This window comes from Cryptomeria japonica, chromosome 9, assembly GCF_030272615.1.
Source record: "Cryptomeria japonica chromosome 9, Sugi_1.0, whole genome shotgun sequence".
Classification (NCBI taxonomy): domain Eukaryota; kingdom Viridiplantae; phylum Streptophyta; class Pinopsida; order Cupressales; family Cupressaceae; genus Cryptomeria; species Cryptomeria japonica.
Window position 1 is genome coordinate 479,897,050 of NC_081413.1, and position 24,910 is coordinate 479,921,959.

The 24,910-nt window shown below is 37.3% G+C and overlaps 1 protein-coding gene across 1 annotated transcript; it reads right to left on the minus strand.

Annotated features, from left to right (window-relative positions):
• Positions 1-1,114: 1,114 nt before the first annotated feature.
• On the minus strand, positions 1,115-18,692 carry LOC131858449 (uncharacterized). Its single transcript, XM_059211687.1, has 3 exons — positions 18,518-18,692; positions 18,201-18,412; positions 1,115-1,474 (listed from the first exon to the last, which is right to left on the minus strand). The coding sequence occupies exons 1-3, from the start codon at positions 18,690-18,692 to the stop codon at positions 1,115-1,117; spliced, it is 747 nt and encodes a 248-aa protein (XP_059067670.1).
• Between the last annotated feature and the right edge of the window lie 6,218 nt (positions 18,693-24,910).

Consider the following 24,910-nt stretch of genomic DNA (forward strand, 5'->3'; position numbering starts at 1 on the left):
TAATTGGTTTACAATCCTATCTGATATAAATCCTATGGGTACACAATGTAGGATTTAATCCTCTCATGTCATGATAATCCCATGTGAAAGCTTGTTGTTGGGATTTGAGTACTTTTGTTAATGACAATCTTTGATCTGCTGCTAATTGACTATCGATATTCAGATTTCTTCCTACTATTTCAGACAGACAAGAGGTTTGAATCTCCTATGGTAGCAATGTGTGAAACATGTTTGTGGCTGCAGGAGAATCTAAAGAGCCTGTAGATGGAAGAAGAATATGAAGAGGACTTACTGGTATACCCAATGATAGTTGAGCTGCTCCATAATGATTTCTTATGATGTTAGAGAGTATTGTATCATCCTCCTGAAGTGCTATTAATGGTTCCCTTGCTAACATCATTAGTTGTTGAACATAATTAATTTCCTTTGCTTCTTCTCCTATGTCTGGCCATACTACTCGCTCTTGATCAAGTTGTGGTTGTGTTGGAGAATAGAGTGCAAGTGTTTCGGTAGTAATACCATCTGAAATTGTCATATCTCCTGATCTGCAACCTATATATGCATCAATTGTTGCCAGCCAAGGTCTTCCCAAAATAATTGGATATCCACCTAATGTTGCCTTAGGAGAGAGGATTATAAAATCAGTTGAATATTCCCAAGAATCTAATGTGACAATAATATCTTCAACCATCCCTTCAGGCCGAGCAGTAGAGATATCAGCAAGCTGCAGAATCGTTGGAGTTGATCTAAGACTAGTAATGTTGAGTTGTTGCATGACATCCTTAGTCATCACATTTATGGCTGCTCATAAGTCTATCAAGGCATTTTTAATTTGAGTTTCATTAATAACTACCTTCACAATAGGGCTGCCTGGGTCAGAATATTTAGGGACAACAATTTTTCCTAACATAATATCAACCAATTATCCTACTACATGCACTATTTTTGGGTCTTTTTTCTTCCTCCCAGGTTTCTTCAAACATGCCTCTTTAATAGCTTTTCCATATATGGGAATGTCTTTAATAGCTTGAAATGGTGGGATCTTGACACATATATGTTTTAGTTGATCAATAAGATCAAAAGCTATATCATCCTGTTGCCTAAACACTTCTACCTACAATCTTTGAGGAAATGGGGGAGTTCTTATAGGTGTATCTAAAGTTTCAGACTGTTGAAGCTGCTCAGGGTTTCCAAATTTATCAGGTATGGTTTCCCGAGCAGTCTCCTCTGATGGTAACTCTGTTATGACTAGAGGATATGGAGTAGGAAGTGTTGTCCTTGACCGCAAATGAATATCACTTATATTGAGAGAGTATGCAGGATAGTTATTAGGGTCAGTCGAAAAAACTTGTTGTTGCTGTTGTGGTTTGTTATTTGGATTTGGCACAAGCTGAGTTGGCAGTTGGGTTGGTTTGGATGGAGTGGCATTAGGAGCTGGTGGCATTAAACCCAGCTGTTGGGACTGTTGTTGTGGCTGCAGGAAACCTGATGACTGGTTTGCCCATTATTGTCCTCCCCTCGATTGTGGTGACTATTGCCAGTTACCTTGAGGGGAGACCAATTCCCTTGTGGCTGTTGCCATTGAGATGAGGGACTCTAATAATTAGGCCAAGGGTTTTGAGAGTTATTCCAAGACCGAGGAGTATAATTTCCAAAATTTTGGGAATATGAAGATTGCCACTGATTGTTTTGTGCACTGAAGTTCATATAAGGATTAGAAAATGACAATGGATCTTGTGGCATACTTTGTCTTGGAGGCCAAGGTCTTCATTGTGCAACATAAAAGAGTTGTTCATTATCTTCATAGATAGACTTGAAATCTAGGGAACTCTATTGGCTATCAATTTTAGCTAACAGTTTGCATCTACAATCCTTCTTCTTTTGTCGATAGTGAGGACAAAATTCAGCAAGCATAGCCTCCGCCTCCTCATGCTTCTTCTTTGCCTGAAGTGTATCCAATTGGGTAGTCATATTATTAATTATATCCTCTTTAAAATCCTTCAATAGATGAGCTATTTCCATTCTTGAAACTGTTGAAGATGACTTTGCAATTGAAGAACCAGGCCTATAGTGTCTTCCCCTTTTGGCTGCAACTCTTGAGTATTTTTGATAGATTTTTCTGATGTCATCCCATTGAACTTGAGTAATATCTCCTCCTCCCATTAGATCTAAGGAGTCAACACAATCATCATTGATGCCCCTTAGAAAAATCAACTTCATAGAATCTTCACTAAGAGTACTATGCTTGGATTTCCTGACACTAAATAAAAACCTTTCCAAATAGTCTTCCAAGCTTTCATCTTCTTTTTGTGTCATCCTAAAGATATCATCACCATGTCAGTTCATTCCCCTGCAATAGTATTTATACTTATCCAAGAAGTTTGTCTTCATCTCCTCCCAGATAGTGATTACATCTCTTCCTAAACTCATAAACCATCTCAAGGCAGTTTCTTTCAAAGTAGTAGGGAATAACCTAAGTTTATGAGTGTCAGTGGTATAATCCTAACTTCTACAAAGGATATCAAATTCAAACAAAAAGGTATCTGGATCTTCTGTTACCAATCCATGAAATTTTGGAAGTGAAGAAGCCGGTATGTTTTTCAAATTTGCATTATCATGTTGGTCAAGAATGGGAAACTCAAATGTTGGGTTTACAAGCAGAGGTGGAGGATTTGTTGTCATTGGTCCCTAATAAATGACTAGAGGTAAAATGTTTTGTTTAGGGGGTTCGTTCAGGAAGTCTAGATCTCCTTCTGACAAATTAAAGACACCTCTATTTAGCACATAAGTTTCTACAAAAGGGTTTACTTCATGTGCTTGATCTGATCTTATATCTTAAGTGAATGCGAGGGAAGAAATATTCCTAGTGCATCTCTTCTCCTCCTATGCATGTAGATTAATGAAGAAAATTTAAAGAGCTAATTAAGAGTACTTAGAAACTAATGGTTTGCAATAGGTTCTTAGCTTGGCACCATCCCCGACAACGGCGCCAAAAATGTTGGTCCTCACAACTGGAATGGCAACTAGGTAATAAAACACAATTCAGAGATTGAATATCCTTGAATAGATAACTTTTATGTGGCAAAGGCTCATTTATTTATCAACCAGAGACATAAACTTGAAATGGGCCAGCACTGTATGTGCACCAAGTTCATATCACAACCATTCTATATTACTGCAGGAAAGGAAATTCTTCTAAAGCAAACACGTGAAATCTCAATGAATTAATACTTAATCTTACAACTGGAAATTGCTCTAAACAACTACTATTAAATGATAAAGTTCTGGCAAGCAAGAGGAACTACTCTGCTACTGTGGCTGCAAGAACAGACACAGGAACTGTAGACACCTAAAAATGTCTCATTGATCATGTACTAATTATTCCTCTAATTGATTAAATAATATTTATTTATAATTAATTTAATTAATCTATTTCTTCATCATCTTATTAACTATTTTATATTATATCATCATTTTAATCATTTTAATCATTTTCTAAATATTAATTAAATATTTATTATTTAATTAATTCTAATTAATTCCCCAATTTAAATAATCTTTTTTATTTAAATAAATTGTTAATTATTCAATTTCTATCTCTAATCATCTAATCATTCAACCCTCTTCTAAATATTAATTAAATATTTATTATTTAATTAATTGTGATTTAATTCTTTTAATTCAAATAATCTTTATTATTTAATTAAATTCCATTTCTAAATAAATAAATAGTTTCTTTAAATTATTTAATTAACTAATTAATTCTTCTAACTCTCCATGTCCAAATCCTCAAAGTCTAATTTCATTTAATTTCATATCCTTCTAATTTCTTCCAAATTCAATCACATGTGCATGATTTCAAAAACCAAATTGAAAATCAAAGTCAAGTTCTAAATATATTCAAATGCTAAATTGAATTAATAAATTCAATTATTTGAATTAAAATGTCATGCAAAGATTAAATTGAAAACCTAAATCTAAATGCAAGCACATGCTAAATTAATTAATTCAATCAATCAATTAATTAAATCATTTATCTCTTCAACTTCTTTCAGTTAGCTTTTTGTAAATTAAGCTCTCTGTGTCATCTTATTTATTTCCACCAATCATTCTTTGTCTCAATCAGTTAACGCAATTAATCTATTCAATCTATTGAGTTTCACTCCTACAATCAGTAGTTCAACTATCAATTTTCATTTGAGCTCACCTAAGTTCCACCTCTTGATCAATTTGTTCCACCTTTCAATCAATCTTCTCCAATTTTCTATAAATTGAGCATTTAATCTCCATTTTCAATAATCACGAACTTTGAATCTTTGTGTCACTTGCAAGTTACCAGCGCAATATCTGAGAGCCATCATACCACGAAGAGGAGAAGAGTAATGGAAGTTCTACGCAGTCACGGAATAGGGAGTTTTTGATTTGATTTGATAATTTATCATTCCTATTTCTTAATTATGTTATTTCATTGTATTGTTTGTTAAATTCTGATTAGGATAGAGATTCGTGATTTCCCTTGTTTCTAATTGATTACTTTGTTAATAGAAGATGAATTTTGCATCCCACATTTTTGTGAACCCGACGTGAACTAACAACAATTTAACCTTCTTTATTTTTTCTGTGTTATTTTTGCAGATTGTGCGGATTTTTCAATTTTTTTGTAGGTTGCACGAATTTCGAGAAAATATTTTTCCATCGCACAATCAAGCTTACATCGTCACGCAATCGCATAGATAGGATCACACATTCGACCCTTCGGGGTCATGCATTCATTCAGACAGGGTCACGCAATCGCCCTTTCCAGATTGCGCAATCGCCTTTTTTGCATCACGCATTCGCAGGAAGCTTTGTTGTTTAATTTTTTCTTCCATCTGTTATTTGTTCTGTTTAATTCTGCCTCAAATTTGGTTAATCCGAGATCATATTGCTTTTTATTTTATGATTTGATTAACACAGTTTAAGGCAAGAAAAGTACAGTTCAGGATTTCAAGTGCAAGAAGGACGAAACAATAAAGAAGAGAAGCTAAACGCTACCAAAAGGTTCTCCAGGCAAAAAAATTGATACAGGATTCAGAAGAGCAACTGGCCTTAGATATATATAATAGCCTAGTTCTTTCTTATACATTTAAATATGATCTAATCAATATTGAATGGATGATGAGGGATTTGGCTAGGGCTTCACAATTGGTTTTGCAGGTTCCTGATCGGGTTTAAGTTCTTTTATTTTTTTTAGTTTTTAACTTTTGTTGTTGTCTGCCTTCTGTCACGCAATCGACCTGTTAGTGCTACACAATCGACCAAATATAGTCATGCATTCGGTCTGTCAGATTTACGCATTCAGTCTGTAAGTATCACGCATTCGGTCTGTAAGTATCACGCATTCGCTCAGGTAGTATCACGCAATCACCTCTGTCAAGTTTTGGGTTTCTATTTTCTGTTGGTTTAATTTTACTACTAATCTTCTATTTACAGCCTGTGGCGGATTTGCAGGGAGGATTAGATTAGTAATTTTGCATGCACATCTCACACTTCAATTTTTAGTGCTTAAAATCAACAACAGTTAAAATTGACATGCATGGATAATCTCACACTTCGTTGTTGGTGCTTAAAATGAACAAGGCTAAAATTGACATGCATGGATAATCTCGCACTTCATTGTTGGTGCTTAAAATGAACATGGGATAAAATTGACATACATGTATCTTACACTTGGTTTTTTGGTGCTAAAAATCAACAAATGGTTAAAATGGACATGTATGTCTTCATACTTGGATTTGGTGTTTAAAATTGACATGCACATGCATATCTAACACCTAAATTTGGGCTATAAAACGAATGTGAATCAAGCTGCATTAGATTAAATCATTTTTCATTTTCTTAAGGAAAAGAACTTTTTATTGTGTCTGGGGTGGACCTACTGTTGCACTAACTGACTTTCTACCCGCCATCGGGCTCTTGGGAGAAAGAAGGAAGGTGACAATGACATCCAAATTTTCTTTTATTCTACGTAGTGAGGGGTATCTTTGACTGGGGATTCCATCACCCCACAGAGGTACTTCGAATTGGGATACATTGGGGATATCATCTCTCCTAGTGTACTCTCGAGCGGTTTTTTCGAGCCGCTATATAAATATATTGGTTAGGCGGCTAGAGTGTTGAGTGAATTCAATGTATGTGGGGGCCTTCCCTGCACCGATAAGCTCAACTAAAGCCTTAAGTGGCTTGCTCTGAGAATCCGTCGTTGGATCGGGACCCCTCGAAACCTAATACTAAGAACCAATTTAGTTGCCAAAAAACCCTACATTCAGTGATTCCGGGAGTGCGGATTGTACCCCATAGATATCCTTCATGTACCTTACACTAAGATACAGGAATCCCTCGGCTATAAGATCTTCAGATTTTTGGGGTAAGAGAGACTGGCATGCCCAAGAAGTGTGTGCCGTGGAGTGGAGCCAGTGCTGCCAGACTCTCTATTTATTCATTTTGTCTCGGTATTTCGTAAGGGCCTCACTTGAATGGTTTCCACTATCCAACCTAAGATTGTATTCCATGCTTTTTTATGTATCGATGTGCTAGACCAATATTGAGTCAGTCCCTTGGGCTATTTCAGGCCCTATCCCATGTATCTCCAAATTTTCCAAGATTGTATGAAAATTGAGTTAGTCAGCTATACATACCTACCAGCAATTGTTCTCAGATTTGGAAAACTACAAAACATTGTCCTACACACGAAGTTACCAAAAATAAAGTCTATTTTGAAACTGATTCTCAAAAGTCCTTACATACTTGTGACCATAGGCAGTCCCTTACATAGTCTCTTGCATAGTCCCACTTACGTCCTCATTATCATCCTACATCTTTTGCATAGTCACACTTACATCCTCATTATCGTCCTACGTCTTTTGCATAGTCATAGTTACGTCCTCATTATCATCCTAATTCTTTTGCATGGTCCCACCTACATCCTCATTATTGTCCTAAGTCTTTTTGCATTATCATTCATATTAGTTGCATAGTCCTGCATTATCATATGCGTCTTCATCTAGACCTCATATACGTCTAAGTCCATTGTCAGTTATAGGTTCATAACATGTGCCTTCATGGGTCTCCTAGGTGATGGTTTGCTCCCCTTCGAGCAACCTAATCTAGTTCCAAACGGCGGTCAATGAGAAATCATTGATGGTCTAGCTAACTTAGCTTGGGATTTAAGAAGAAGCGCACCTCAATATATAGGAGTCATACATGAGATAAGCATTGAGTCTAGGATTTCCTGTATAATTGATAGAGAGATTGAGGCTGAACAACTTCGTCAACAAATGGAAAGACTTGCATTAGAGAAATCTAGAAATGCTAAAAAGGTCTCACATCAAAATCCTCAATAGAGTCTAGTATAGTCTTGCATACCTCATATTTACGTCTATAATCTAATGTTAGGCCATCATCTTGCATAGAACCACCTTCATATAAGCAATTTTAGATGCCCGTCACAAGGTCGCAAAAAGCGAAAGGAATAATGGACCCGAACAACACACAATCTATAAACCCTACTTGGAACATGGACATGTCAATAGGTCAACACTCAGGTAAATAGACAATGTCCACCATAAACAAATTACAACAGCATTTGACAAAGAAAGAAATTGAGTCCACACAGCAAGACCCACATGTCCTCATGATCCTAGATGCACTTATACATAGCGATAGGGACAAGTATCTTTTGTTGTTAATACAAAATGGGGCAAAACTACCTGAGGATTTTGATGTCACAAATATTTTACCACCAGGAAAAACTTTAGGTTAAGATAACAGTCAAACACTGCCCTTGACACAAATACAAGCAACGACCTCCAGTTTTCCTCAAAATGTACCTATCCAAACAAATGTCAACACAAATGCAAACTTTCAAACAAGTGTGTCATCCCCAACGATCAATGCTAGTATACCATCACAGAGCATACCGATAATATCAAGTGTCTCCACACCTATTCAAACACAAGCAACAAGTGCAACCCAACCTCCAGTTTCCTATTCTATGGGATCCACATATAGTCAACAAAATGCAAATCTAGGTATTGCCAATACAACAAATACAACTCAACCAAACATGGGTTCGCATATCAACTATTTCACAGTACCCAGTGGAACGCACAACACACAAGGTTATAATCTTGGTACCTTCCAACAACCTCCTAGTTATGCAACCATGAATCCTTTTGTGGGACATACACAAACACAAGGTATACCTTTGACACAAACAGATATTGTGACACAACAAATACAGAATTTACAACAACAAATGACGACCATGCAAACTGGTAACGATAAAAAGAGCTACACAATGCAACACTTACGTCTTTATCCATTCAATCACACATTATACATGCCACCTTTCCCACAACATTTTGAAATGCCCAAATTTGATAGATATCAAGGGAAGGGTGATCCTAGAGATCATATCAGAGAATTTTTTACGGCATGTATAGAAGTTGCCTCAGAAGATACTTATCTAATGAGACTATTTCCTCAAAGTTTGGGAGGTCCGGCTTTAGAATGGTTTTCACATTTACCACCAACCATCACATCATGGGGAGAATTAGCTGAACAATTTATTGCAAACTTCTCGCACAACATTGACACCCTGGTTACTTTGATGGACTTATGTGCCACTAAACAATACGAGAATGAAACATTTGCATTCTTCATACAAAGATGGAGGGCTCTCTATAGGAGGTGCAAGATAGTTATCCCAGAAATAGAGCAAGTGGATATGTTTACAGAAATTTTGATTCCTAAGATTAAATATCCGATACAAATGCAATGTTTAACCACATTCAAACAAATCACAGAAAAGGCTCTCAAATGTGAGAAGGGATTAGTAGAACAAGGTCTTATTAAGTATGGCAACACCAACAACAATGACAAATCTAAGTTTTGGTCAAAAAACAAAAATGTTACCAATGATGGTATTGTAGATGCTAGAATGATAAACAGAACTCAACCCATTTTATCTTTGGGAACGAGTTAGTCAATAAATCCACATACAAGGAATAACACAACATCAGCAAATGTAAATGCTACGCAAAACACGAACACAAGATACCCTAGGGTAAATGCTCCAAGAAGAAATTACACACCTCTAGGAGAACCTATTGAGTCAGTGCTCAAAAAATTAATACAGACAAACATGATCACTTTACCTGAAGTATGAGTATATGAACCAGGTCCTTTCAAACCCACATGGTGGAACGACAATGATTTCTGCGATTATCATAGGACTAAAGGTCACAAAATGGCAAGTTGCTACAAATTGAAAAACTTGGTCCAAGATATGATAGACCAAGGGGACATCACAATTGATACCGATAAGACCTCAGCAAACACAAATCATACGATTTTTAAGGATCCTTTTGTTAAGCATGACAAGGGAAAAGCTACCACATCAGGTACCCAAGACAATATGGCTAACTACACAAAGGTCTCATACGACTACACTATTCATGCCATTAGCTCAGGAGATACAACAAACAATGATTCACAAGAAACACCTGATAAAGAGGACCAATATCAAGACACTCATAGAGATGATAACCAAATTTGCATGATATCCAAAGCACCAAATTACGATGATGATACATATCTTTGTCTCAGAGATTGGGGCATGATCAACCATCTCACTCAGGTTGGTTTGAAGATGAACTCATATAACATATTATGGATGCCAAACATACACATCAAGACTATGAAGAGGGATTTAACATAAATCTTGATAAAACATCTTATGATACAAATGATACAATTGCTACAATCACAATTACTCCCAGAGACAGAGACTGTGCAGGTTACTCGCAGGTCAAAGGTAACTTTACAAGGGATACCACAAAATCAACCACCAGAAGTAGGGACTTACAATGTAGTTGAGCAACTTAAGAAAACTCCGGCATAGATATCATTATTCAAACTATTGCGTATTTCACCCGATCATAGAGCTATACTGGACAAAGCACTTCAAGATTCAATAGTGGACAGAGATATAGATGAACATGCCTTCCAGTCTATGGTAGGAAATCTGACACAAGGCACACGTATTGCATTCACAAAACAAGATATTCCTAGTGATAAATTCCTTCATAATGACCCACTACATCTAGAAGCTTACATTCATAAGAAAAGAATCAGACGAGTACTCATAGATGGGGGAGCTGGTCTCAACATTTGTACTTTAAAGCTGGTCAAAGCACTGGGATATTCTGAACTTCACATTGATTCTTCCAAAAGGATAAATATCAAGGCTTACGATGACGAAGAATGTCCATCTAAAGGCATTATAACATTACCTATACAAGTAGGACCAATAACAACAAAGGTCGCTTTTCAAGTCTTGGATAGAGAACTGGGATATAACATGTTATTGGGTCGTCCATGGATCCACACCATGCAAGCAATACCATCCACATTTCATCAGTGTGTCAAATTCCCATACAATGGTATTGAAATCACCATAAAGGGTGATCCAAATCTGTTCCAACATTGCAATTATCTAAAAGACAGTGTGGATAATCAGATACCTATCAATCATGCCGCACCTCTCACTACACAGCTGGAAACGTTAAAGATCATAGAAACAAAAAAAGATATGCCTACAACATCCTCCTTACAAATAAAGGATATGGGCTGTGGAGAGCACTCTATTGCAAATACTTTAAGTGGGAAGTAGTTGTCTCTTTCTCCTAAGTCCTTTGGGAAACTTCACACCACAATGCAAAAGTGAGACAAAGGAAAAGAAATTGTCAGATACACATATTCATGTTCTTTCATTAGATGGGGTGACTTTCAGGAAGAATCCTTGAACCAAGATGTTAACCATTGGATATATAAAGAAGAAGATCATATGGCAACACCCAGAATACACACAGATCAGTATGGAAATGGATTAAAAATACTCCAAAGACATGGATATGATGGTACCACAGGCCTTGGGTTACAGAAACAAGGAAGACTAGAACCTGTTGTTCCTAATGATAATCCAGGGAATCAAGGATTGGGATACAAGCATGTACAACATATCACCGAAGCAAGACAACGTACTCTTGATATACTAAATCAACCAAGCAAACCATCAGATTATATATCACAAAGGAATTTGTCCACACAGGTGCTTCCATCTTCATCTCAAATGAGTAATCAGGTACCTACATCACCAAGTGCAGAATCTGATGGGGAAGAAATGAGACAACTCTTGCAAGAACCTACCACTGAGTTACAAAATGATGTAGTTATTGACACAACAGTACAGGCTAATGTGGCAACAGATGTAGGGTTACCCCCACCACCTGAATCCCACCCATGGTTACTGTCACTACTTCTACCATGAGAAGCAACTCAGGCTCAACCTAACAAAATAGATGAAGAAAGATTGCAAAGGCTTATACCTAGCTTAAGAAGGGTCACTAATATGCAAATATGACCAGTCAATCTACTATAGAATCAGGGGCAGGAACAAGAAGAAATAAGTGATGATAGCTCATATGATGAGACATATATTGAAAGTGAAACATACTCTCATGACTACGAGTTCTTATCACTCTATGATTCTACCCCACCAGAAAGTGTAATATCAAACAATCAAGTCTTCATGTTATCAGATTCTACTAAAGAAGGGAATAATGATTTACCCCTAGTACATTCACACTTGATTGATTGGGGGCAAGAAGGAAAACCAACATTGGATTGGTTTGAAAATGACGAAGCAATTTCAGAATTTCTAGGAGTCAGAGAGGGATTTTCGCAAGGTGATCATAAAGCAAGGTTTGTTATAGACCTAAATAGAATAGCATACTTTGGAGAAGAAAGTACTTCTGCAATAGAAGATAAGGATCAAGCTACCCATAATGACAAGAGTGACTTGGGTAATCTTCTTATGGAAAGAGAAAGTTCAGCATTACTTACAGAGGAGATAGAAGAAGTAAACATAGCAAAAGGGGAGGTTGTACATAACATGCATATGGCGAAATCACCGAGAAAAGAAGAAAAAGATAGATTCATTCATTTTTTCAAGCAACGACCTATCAACTTTGCTTGGTCCTATTCAGACATGCCGGGCTTAGACTCTGAATTAGTGTTGCATCACTTACCATTGATACCAGGAGTTAAACCTTACAAGCAAAAATTAAGAAAAATGCATGCAAGTATCGCATTACTGGTTAAAATAGAACTACAAAAGTTGTTGGATGTAGGTTTTATTAGACCTATTGACTACGCGAAATGGATATCCAACCTGGTACATGTGACTAAGCCCACGGGAGGCATAAGAATCTGTACTGATTTTCAAGATCTAAATAAAGCTTGTCCTAAGGATGACTTCCCGCTATCCAATATCGACATGATAGTTGACCTAACAGCTGGAAATGAGATGCTATCCTTAATGGATGGTTTTTCAGGATACAACCAGATAAAAATTGTACCAGAAGATCGACATAAAATGACCTTTACATGCCCGTGGGGAATGTACTGCTGGAATGTGATGCCATTTGGTCTCAAAAATGCCGGAGCAACATATCAAAGAGCCATGACAACTTTGTTTCATGACATGATCCATAACATAATGGAAGATTGCGTGGATGACATATTGGCTAAAACACAAACCAGGGAAAGTCACCTTGCAGTTCTTACATAGATATATGATTGGTTGGAACAGTATAATGTCAGATTAAACCCAAAGAAATGTGTGTTTGGCGTAACAGCAGGTAAATTGTTAGGGTTTATAGTATCAAACAGAGGAATTGAAATAGACCCTACCAAGGTCAAGGCAATCATTGATATGCAACCTCCATCAACACTTAAACAACTCAAAGGGTTACAAGGAAGACTGCAATCCATAAGGAGATTCATAACACAGTTGGCAGATAAGTGTCACCCATTCCAACATTTACTCAGGAAAGGAGTTACTTTTAAATGGACAGAACAATGTCAGGAAGCTTTCCAAGCTCTAAAAGATTATCTTTTGAACACACCAGTGTTAATATCTCCTACTCCAGGACAACCTCTATTGTTATAGATATCAGCAACGAACTCAGCTCTAGGAGCTCTATTGGCACAGCATGACAAAAATGGAAAAGAAAGAGCCATTTATTATATAAGTAGGACTGTGATCAGCTATGAGCTTAATTATACCCCCATAGAGCGAGCATGCTTAGCATTAATCTTTGTATCCCAAAAGCTCAGACATTACATGTTGAGTCATAAGGTGCAACTCATTGCATGCTTTGACCCACTCAAGTACCTATTGAGCAGAGCAACATTGACCGGGCGATTGGCTAAGTGGGTTATGATCTTGAGCGAGTTTGATATAGAATACATAGACAGAAAAGCCATCAAAGGACAAACCATAGCTGATAAATTAGCAGAGGCTCCTATACAGGACAATCGTCCATTGTTGATAGACTTTCCAGATGAATCTGTGTTTACATTAACTGCCTCAGTAATGTGGATATTATACTTTGATGGGTCATATACAAGTCACGGATCTGGAGCAGGCATTCTCTTCATTACTCCTCAAGGGGATGTTATACCTAAGTCATTTAGGATCAATTTCCCATGCACCAACAATATGGCTGAATATGAAGCTCTCCTCATAGGGCTTCGTACAACTGTACAATGGAAAATACAATAGTTACAGGTCTATGGTGATTCACAGTTGATTGTAAAATAGGTCAATGACGATTACAACATGAAGGATGACAAACTCATGCCTTATAAGAAGTTGGTCAAAGATTACAAGGAGCACTTCAGCAAAATTACCTTCAAACAAATCCCAAGATTACAAAACAAGGTAGCAGATGCAATGGCAACCATAGGATCTCTTCTGAATATGCCTGCTAACGAAACTCAGTTTGAGTTTATCATAGAACAGTTAATGCTACCTGCATGTGAGACTCCCCTATTAGACTATGTATGTGCAATTGTGGGTCCAAAATCACCTTGGTACAATGAAATATATGCATATTTGCACACCCAATACATGTCACCGGATCTGTTCAGCAATCAAAAGAAGACCTTTATTCGTCAGGCATCTAGATACACCATTATAGCTGATACTTTGTATAGAAAGGGTTTCGATGGAACTCTTCTCCGATGTCTAGATGAGAATGAAGCACACCTTGCTTTAACAGAAGTCCATGATGGAATCTGTGGGGCTCACCAAAGCGGTCCGCCGTTGTCAAAGAAATTGCTTAGAACAGTGTATTACTGGCCAACCATGGAAAAAGATGCTTACAAGTATGTACAAAAGTGTAAACAATGCCAAATGCATGGAGACCTTATTCATGCACCAGCACAAGATCTTCAACCCATCACATCACCGTGGCCATTTTCACAATGGGGATTAGATCTAGTGGGCAAAATCAACCCTACTTCTTCCAATGGGCACAAGTTTATCTTGACAGCCACTGAATATTTTACCAAATGGGTTGAGGCAATTCCTTTAACATACATTACTGGAAAGTAGGTAACAAAATTCATGCTCAACTACATTATATGTAGATACAGAGTTCCAATGTGCTTTGTTAAAGATAACGGGTGTCCATTTAAAAACCAGGAAGTGAAAGAATTGTGTGACAAATTTCACATACAACAGAGATTTGCCACGCCATATTATCCACAAAGTAATGGACAAGCAGAGGCTACAAATAAAACAATATTGAAAATTCTTAAGAAAGTAGTCACTGACACAGGATGGGACTGGCATCTCTAGTTAAATCCCGCTCTTTAGGCTTACAGAACAGGAGTACACACACCTACAAGAGCAACACCATATTCCTTGGTCTATGGTACAGAAGCGATACTTCCCATTGAAATAGAAATACCATCTCTAAGAGTATCCTTATAGAATATTATATCAGAAGAAGACTACAGGGTAGCAAGGTTGCAAGAACTCGAGACCCTTGATGAAAAATGACAAACAATGTTCAATCATTTACAAGGATATCAAAACAGACTGAGACGGAGTTATAATAAAAGAGTCCACCCAAGAACTTTTCAAGTGGGAGATCTAGTACTTAAAGAGAATCAGAGGAACCTAGCAGAATGAGAAAGGCCAGGGAAATTCGAACCTAACTGGCTAGGTCCTTTTATTATAACAAGGGTCATAGGTGATGGAGCGTATAATTTGGCTACCATGGAGGGAGATCCAATCTCTGACCCTATGAACAACATGCACCTCAAACGATATTATACCTAAGGGTTGTGTAGTTTAGGTTTTGCTTTCCATATTGTATATCATATCATTTAAAAACACTGCATTACATATAGTTTCTTTTTTTTTAGATGCATCGCATTCTTAAACTTTCCACATTTTCATATAGAAGCATAAATAAAACAAGGCAACTATCCAAGTTTATCATTTTTTTGCATCTAAGGAAAACGAGGTCATCTCCTTTCTTAGATATTCAGACATGAAGTCTTTGAGGTTGTAAAGTCATTCATTCTCAACATTACCCTGTTTTACTTATGGTTGGGTAGTGATTTCACTATTTAAGACTTGTTAACCCACAGTCTATCAATTGCTATATCTCACACATTAAGAAGATCAATAATTCATTCTAGACACCTAATTGATCATATGACTAGTGAAATATCTAAAATTCTACTTCAGCGCTGCTGTAATTGTCACACCCAAGTAGGTTTCATTACTTACAAGTCAAGGCAAGAAAATAAAAAGAAAAAGAGCTATGCCAAACATCCATCTCAAGGCAAAAGAGCAATGATATATAACTGAAATATCATGCATACAAGTGCAACAAAAAGCTTGACTAAGGGAACATGCAAGTAACTCCATCAGGGCTATGAACGCCTACTGGCAATGGAGCAATATTTGAGAAATTACAGTCTATAACCTCGTCGAAGCTCTTAAGGCTTGCTGGCAGCGAGGCTCTATTCGAGATGCTTTTGAAGTTAGAAAAATCATGTAGCTAGTCTTATAGGATGCTAAGGATCTTTAGTGAACACAAGAGCGGGAATTAACGCATTTGCACACACATTGGCAAAAGAAAATCAAAGTTTCAAGAACCAGTGGGGAAATTTTCTACGTCTCCATTTGTAAATCCTAGTCACTAAGTGTGTTAAGATGAATGTTCCGAAGGGCCTTAGGGATCAATTGACTTCTTATCTATGAAATGATTTGCACCTCCATTTTCAATTGGTGTATTACAAATGCAAAAACAAACACAGTCGACCTTGTTCGAATAGGAAATGCATCTTCATACTCCATATTGCATTCACATAGGTCATGTCAAAAATTCATTTGTCTCCACATACATTCTACAGATCATTATGTCATATAGGTCTGCACGTTGGGGGCATAACTGAAAAAATCCTTAAAATCGTATAAAGTCTTGAAAAAATCCAATAACATTGAAAAATTCAAAATCCAAAAACATTGAAATATTTAAAATACCAAAAACATTCAAATACAATCCTGAAAAAATCAACCAAAAACATTCAAATATGATCCTAAAAATACCAAACACATCCATATAATGTCCTGAAAAAATCAATCTAAAAAACATTCAAATAGCGATCTACATAATCCAAAAACATCGAAAAAGCTCTTGGAAAAGAACTAAAAATCGAAAATCAATCAATCAGAAAAAACTTGCAATAAAATGTCTTGTGAGAAACAAATACCCTAGCAGATATCCAACAAGCACTTCGCACGAAGTTAACAAAGGATACGACTATCCAGTCAAACATTTGCAATCAACTGATCAAACTGTCTTATCAATCGTATCATATCCATATCAAAGTGATCATTATCTTGTCTTAAACAGAAGAGGATACACTCGAAATCAGACAGGTCAGTCTTAAATGGGGTCCGCAACTTTATGAGATCAGACATTATCAACCATCACATCAAACAATTGAGAATGAAGGCACAAGGTCAGTATAGCTGCTGAATTTTGTCATTTGGCGACAGATATTGTTCCTATGCTACTCAAGGATGTCCACAAGTGACTAGAGGAGCTATGATGGGCATTATCTTTTTCTTTGTTTGTTGTTTGTGGTGTGAACCGATGAAATTCTAGGGAAATTTCTCTAGTGGGTGTTTGTGATAAGAGCCTTCACATCAAGGTGAAATCGCCACACATACGTCGACCCCTAATGCAATTCCCAGAATGGAGGGTTCACTCCTTGTCTGCTACGTGTTTGTTTCTTCAATGAGATATCTTTGCATCTTGGTTCCTTATACCCTGATGTGCTAAAGCTTCATTGTTCAATAATAAGGCTCAGTGATGAATATATATTGATGCAATAAAATATGTGACACAGGCTCGTGATTCATTCAATTTCATTCTCATGTTCATCTCATTTGCTTATTGATAGTTTGTTGATTTCTCATCTTCTATCTAAATCGCATTCTTTCTAACATTCTTTCTATCATCAATGTTTCTTTCTATCATTTAACTAACATTTCTTCAAAATGTATCTGAGTTAAAATTGGTTCAACTATTATCATACAAAAAACATTAATTAATAGAGTTCATTTGCATTTCATTATACATTTCATTTGCATTTCATTATAGAGTTCATTAGCATAACATTCATTATAGATTCCATTTGTATTTCATTATAGAGTCATTTGCATTCATTCAAATTTCATTTACATCATTACTACATACATGTACTACCATTGCATTTAGAATCATATAGAATTAAAATAGATATGCATCATAAAACTCATAGCATCATATAAAGCATACATGAAAAGCAAAACATACATAGATAATTACCAAAACCCGCATGCTATATATATAACTCAAAAATGATAATGTGTGTGAATACAATAAATAAGCCCGAAAGCTCAGATAACATGATCAACCAACACTGCCTCTGTCAGCAGGTGGATCCTGTCCACTAGATCCTGCCCTAGGATGTTGAGGTGGTCCCATAATGCCACCACTGCTAGTCCGTCGTGAAGTAGATCTGCTCAATCTCCTCCCCATGAATGCACTGAAGCTAGACTCTCTCTGACCCTCGGGGATGGCTCTCTCATATGCTTGTCTATAATAGATAGCCTCCTGCGTGGCAATGAAGTACCTATCTGCCTGGTCGCGGGCATCTGTACCTGCTCTAAAAAGTTGATCAAAGGCATCCATAATGATCTAACATGGTTGCACTGCCTCATCTCTCTCCCTCTAGAGACGAACTCGCTCAGCCTCAAGGGCACCATAATCTGCACGGTAGGTCTCTTGCTCGACATCTCGTCTAGCGACCTCATCCTCCAAGCTCTGGACCTGCGCCCTAAGAGTCTGCAGCTCATCCCCATCACCAGCCTCTCCTATCCCACCCTCTGTGGCAGACACATCCTCTAACTCTGGCATATCCTCATCATCATCCCCACCATTGCTGCTTGATGACTCTGAAGAATCATCGCTGTCCTCACTGCTAATAGACTTGGTGTCTCCACCAATGTCTACATCCTCATCTCCCTCATCTCCCTCTCCTCCCTCACCACCTCCCCCACCTCCCCCATCTCCACCACCTCCTCCCCCAGCTCCACCATCTCCTCCAGCTCTCTCCCCTGCGTCTATCCTCAACCACTGTCTAGGATGGTGAATCTGTTGTGCTGTAATAGGAACAACAGGATCGGTCAAAGGCACTAGCTCGTGCCTAGTAAACCATGTGTTGTACTCCGTCATCATCCCTGGATCCGCTCCACCTCTACCCCAACCCTAGAGTAATGGCTGTAGAGAATCAAACTCAGCAGAAGCAACATGTGGTTGAATGCACACACCCCAATCAGATACCTCTCGCGATACACGAGCAAAATAGGCAGTAACCACAGGTGTCACCTATACCTCACCAAATTGTCTGAGAACCCACCCTGGAAGATACATCTCAATAATCCGCTGGGTCTCAAAGGTGCTCCCAATAAGATATCTCTACTGTCGGCAGAAAGATAAGTGCACTACATCATCAGGCCAACCGGGGCAATCTAAGTAAGCTCTCCAAATAAAATGCTGCAATATGTCAAACTGATGTCTCCAGTACAAGATGTTGCCCGAACCCCTGTGTCTGATACCTGTTGTATACCGGAAGGCATAAGGCTCACCAGGATACAAGTCTACATGAATAATAGGCCTCGAAATAGAAATGTGTTCTCATGCCCATGTCTGAAGCAAAGTAACACCACAACTGGTAGAACGATATCCAAGATACACAATACCATGCATCTGATAATATAACATGGCAAGTAGACAAGGACCCCAAGCATACAGTCGATGATGCACAATCATATCATGGAGCACTCTGCCCCATCCAACTAGAAACCCATGACCTCGTATGTCAGGTATCAGTAAACCACCGACAATATCGCATAATACAATGGTCAGGTCATCATAGTCTAATCGGGCCCAAGGGATCTCATAATGGCCACTGATTTGCAAATCCTGAATCTCACTCTCAAAAAGTGCACATAGTCCAGCGATACCATCATCATGGTCATATACAACTCTCTCACCATGAATGGGAATACGCAGTATACACCATACACCCTCTAAGGTAATGGATGCCTCACCAATCGGAAGATGAAAAGAACAGGTCTTGGAATGCCACCGCTCTATCAAAGCTGTAATCATGGCCATGTTGGTCATAACCTCTAGCAAATGTAAAACATGGTATAGACCAAGCTATTGGATATGCTCGATCTCCTCATCCGGTAAGTCAGCTTGAAGATCAAGTCCACTAGGTCTGCTTTGTCAACAATATAACACTCCAATGTTCTCCTGCAACGAGAAAATGATCAAAATATCAGATATCGGATCCCAAAAAACTTAACTATTTTCAAACGCATGACAAAAAATTACACATACAATGAATGCGTGATAGTTATGGCTAATGTAGTACAAACATGACTCTTGTGTAACGATTAAAGCTAATGCGTAATGAAATGGGCGCATGCGTAACGATAAACTCTTATGTGTAATGATATCCAAGAATGCGGCATGTTAACAATAATGCATAACACTTAGGATGCATGCATAGCATTTGAAGCGTTTGCGGTACACTTAACACTAATGCGTGAAAATCAACAAGCGATTGCATAACAAAGAGCAAAAATTGATCATGGAATTTTTTTTTTTTGAAAAATAGGCATAAAACATGCATAATCAGGAAAAAAAATGGAAAAATACCATGTCGCCAGTCCCAGGAGGTCTCTGATATGAATGTACTCGGTCATATAGGTGCAATCGAGCTCTATAACCAGCCATGATGTTCAAATACTCAGAAAAAAGGACACAAATTGCAAAGAAAACCAAGGAATTATCAAAGTGCAAATGAGCAAATGAAAACCTAAAAATCTCTATTTATAGCTCAAAATTAGGGTTTTTTGACACCTCGATGCTCGTGGTCCCCGCTAGCTTCAAACACCTCGTAGCCTACTCAAACGATCTCAAAATCGCATGAAATTTCACACGCTGGCTCATTACACTAATATCAAAAACATGGTCTCAATTTTGGAATTTTCCGACCACCTTTTCCGAGGGGGCATATTTACACTATACAACAGTACCAAGGCATACTGGGGTAGAATTTTTCATTTTCTTTGAAACAATGTCGTTCTGACTTTGTCTCAAAGAGGGGCAAATGTAGACACCTAAAAATGTCTCATTGATCATGTACTAATTATTCCTCTAATTGATTAAATAATCTTTATTATTTAATTAATTCAATTAATCTATTTCTTCTAATTTCATATTTCCTCGTCATCTTATTAACTATTTTCTATTTTATCATCATTTTAATCATTTTAATCATTTTCTAAATATTAATTAAATATTTATTATTTAATTAATTCTAATTAATTCCCCAATTTAATTAATCTTTATTATTTAAATAAATTGTTAATTATTCAATTTCTATCTCTAATCATCTAATCATTCAACCCTCTTCTAAATATTAATTAAATATTTATTATTTAATTAATTGTGATTTAATTCTTTTAATTCAAATAATCTTTATTATTTAATTAAATTCCATTTCTAAATAATTAAATAGCTTCTTTAAATTATTTAATTAACTAATTAATTCTTCTAATTCTCCATGTCCAAATCCCCAAAGTCTAATTTCATTTAATTTCATATTCTTCTAATTTCTTCCAAATTCAATCACATGTGCATGATTTCAAAAACCAAATTGAAAATCAAAGTCAAGTTCTAAATATATTCAAATGCTAAATTGAATTAATAAATTCAATTATTTGAATTAAAATATCATGCAAAGATTAAATTGAAAATCTAAATCTAAATGCAAGCACATGCTAAATTAATTAATTCAATCAATTAATTAATTAAATCATTTATCTTTTCAACTTCTTTCAGTTAGCTTTTTCTAAATTAAGCTCTCTGTGTCATCTTCTTTATTTCCACCAATCATTCTTTGTCTTCCCTCAATCAACCTTTTCTCAATCAGTTAACTCAATTAATCTATTCAATCTATTGAGTTTCACTCCTACAATCAGCAGTTCAACTATCAATTTTCATTTCAGCTCACCTAAGTTCCACCTCTTGATCAATTTGTTCCACCTTTCAATCAATCTTCTCCAATTTTCTATAAATTGAGCATCCAATCTCCATTTTCAATAATCACGAACTTTGAATCTTTGTGTCACTTGCAGGTTACCAGCGCAATATCTGAGAGCCATCATACCATGAAGAGGAGAAGAGCAATGGAAGTTCTACGCAGTCACGGAATAGGGAGTTTTTGATTTGATTTGATGATTTATAATTTCTATTTCTTAATTGTGTTATTTCATTGTATTGTTTGTTAAATTCTGATTAGGATAGAGACTCATGATTTCCCTTGTTTCTAATTGATTACTTTGTTAATAGAAGATGAATTTTGCATCCCACAGGAACTATTTCCAATGGCTGTAGGAATAGACAATAGCAGAAACAACTACTACAAAAGTACGAAAACTAACCGAAACATACAAAGGATTACTCACCAAGTGGGCCCCCTTGAGTGAGTATCTCCAGAACTTCAGATTACAATTGTTTAAGCATTCAAAATCATATTGATCTCTTTATTTCATCTTGACTGTGAAAAATACATAAAATACCAGAAGACTGTTGTTACCGCGTCATTTTTCCTTTGTAATAGGGACAAATTCCTTTTTAAAATTCCTTTCCGATTCCTAGTCTTTCTTGTAATACCTCGGTTCAGCTCTTAGTCCATTTGTAAATCGTCTTTCAATAAAAAATGTCGAGTTTTAGTAATTGGTTGAACTCTGTGAACACTTTGAACCATCTTGAATCAGGTTCAACAGGTTCATTTAGGTTCCACAGGTTCCTAGGTGTTCAAGAGATTTTTCATACTAACATTTTCTTTAAGTGTTTTGCAGCGGCTCTTTAAGGGTTTTTGTTCGATGATGTTTTATGTCATCTCTCTCCTAGCGTTGAACTCATTGAACCAAGTTCAAAAGGTTCAAACGTGTTCAACATGTTCAACATAGCACAAATTGTCAACAGCTTGGCATAATTAATATTCTCAACAAAAAATTTTCCCTGAGCGTGGCGTACACCTTGAACTACTTGAACTCCAATGAAGTTTGTTCAAGATGTTCATATGTGTTCGAAGTTGGTGGGTCCCATGGGTTAAATGATTTGATGGTGCATTGATTGCCAAATATGAGGAAGGTGAACCATGTCTTAAGTGATGTCAATCCTTAGCTTTTCGAAGTAAGTAATCATTTCGGGAACTGGTGGTTACTTCAAAAATGCCGCCATGCATTTAATGCATGTGTGCGATGTCCAATCCACAAATTTAGCACACTCAAACTAACAGTTGGAGTTATTGCACTTAATAGTTTCATATCATTGCCCTCGCTATAAAGTATGAAGGGTTAATTCTTTGAAAATTTGTTCCTTGCTGCTGCGGTGTTATTTTTCCTAGATAGAAGTATCAATCACCGATAGTCGTCTGGTTGCTCAACTGTGACGGTGAGTCCCTTTCTTGTTCTTTCCAGTAATTTTTGCCTATATTTCTTCTCTCATAGTAGGGTTGCTGCAACAAAATAAGGCTTATCACTTTGCATTATGAAGTCCACACTGAACTTGTTCGGGAATGTTTTTAGCTTAGCATGCACAAAGCCCATAGTTAGCGATACCGACCTTAAAGGGGAAAATTTTGAAGTTCTAAAAGAAAGGGTATTCAAGGGAATTGATGGTTCTTTTGGTGTGGAGATTTCGAGTGGCGGTTTCATAGAGGTAGCAACTTTTCCCCCAGCTATCCCGTGCCCAGAATTGGTTAGGGAATGTATTGCTAGGTATGATCCAGTCTCTGAGACCATTATAAGAGATGATGGTGAAACCCTTCTTGCTATAAACCATGAAGTAATTTCCTCTGTCTTCAAGATACCTGATTACCAGTTCTCCAATTTTTCCCCTACTCAGTCAATCACCGAGTTCAACGCGGACAAAACCGGACACCGAAATAATGTAGCAAAATACTGGCTGAAGGTTCCTCAAAGGGGTGGTTCCAGGTTGCCCAAGAATCCCAATAAGAATCACATGTTGCCTCACATTCACGATGTCATGTTTTTTTTGCACCGAGTCAGAGGCTTTGCAGAAGCCTACAGTTTCGACGACTGGATTTATTGCTATGTGCAACTAGTGCTAGAGGGGAAGCAATACCTTGATTGGGCGGAATTGATTGTTGATTCAATGAGGGATCAAGTATGGCCAAACAATTTAAGAAAAAATTCTTCATGTCTTCGTATCTTGTATATTGTTTGGCGTGTGTTAAGGATTTAGTTGGAATACCACGACACCTCACTGAGGAGGATGTTCCCGTGTATGATTTCTACCCCATGCTGCAAAAGGATAATGTCTTGCAGGATTTCAGAAGGGTACGCAATGCTTTTCTGGGTGACTTGTGTTATGAATTGAAAAGTATGAAAACCAAAAGAATCTTCGAGGATGCGCAGACATTGATAAGGAGGTTTGGCAGTTTCTTTATCCAGTTTCCTCATTTCTGCTATATAAGAATAGGCGGCTTTGAAGAGGAACCCTTCAAACTCCCTCATTATTGTTCAGATTGCTTTGTTTTAGCGGAGATATGTAGGCAGCTGACCTCTGTGGTTAAAAAGGCGCAACCCAAGGATACATGGGAGGGTCATTTTCCCATCCAATTAGGTGTGTTGTCCTACAATTCAATGTCGGATGCCTTGAGCATTGGAGCAGATCTCAAGAACTTCAACTTTCCCCTGTATCCCGAAAGAAAAGGTTTCGATAATAAGGGTTTTTCTCGAAGTCTTGGTCTAATGCCATATCTCCCAATGCCACAGTTAGAGGACTTCTGGGAAGATTGTATTGATGAACTCGAGGTGTTCAAAAGGGGAAACATGAGGATGGTATTAGAACAAGTTATTTCACTTCAGGTAAAGTTGGACATTAAAGGGCTCGAAGAGGACTATCTAGAACTGTTTGAACCCGGATACTTAGCCCGTGCAGAAAGTGAGATGCCTTCAATTAACTAGAACGAGGAAGAGGAAGATGATATACAACTAAGAACCAAAGGAGTTTTGGAGAGAACTGCGGCGTGGGTTGCTAGGAAGAAAGAAGTGAAATTCGGCATCAAGTCTAATTCTGCGAGAAGTAATGAGGTTCCTCTGCATTCACCAAAGTGTTTTTCTAAGAATGCTTCTATGCCTGTTCATGCAGGTAAAAATAAAAAGCTGCCTCAGGTTAGACACAAGTCTAATTCAGCTTTGGATTTCTGTACTCCTCGACATACCCGGTCACGAAGTGTTGCTCAGAGAAGGATGGATCATGTTAAGGATGCAGAGGTGAAGGATACGATTCTTTATACTCAAATATTTGAAGTTAAAGACCTGGATAGCGATGTTGCAAATGCC

Excerpts from the sequence above, each read along its gene's own strand:
- LOC131858449 (XM_059211687.1), bottom strand. The coding sequence starts at position 18,692 with ATGACGGAGTACAACACATGGTTTACTAGGCACGAGCTAGTGCCTTTG. Across the intron at positions 18,413-18,517 it reads AGGTGGTGGAGATGGGGGAG|AGTCATCAAGCAGCAATGGT; the intron begins GTGGGGGAGGTG and ends ATGATTCTTCAG. Across the intron at positions 1,475-18,200 it reads GTGCCCTTGAGGCTGAGCGA|CCACAACAACAGTCCCAACA; the intron begins GTTCGTCTCTAG and ends GGTTTCCTGCAG.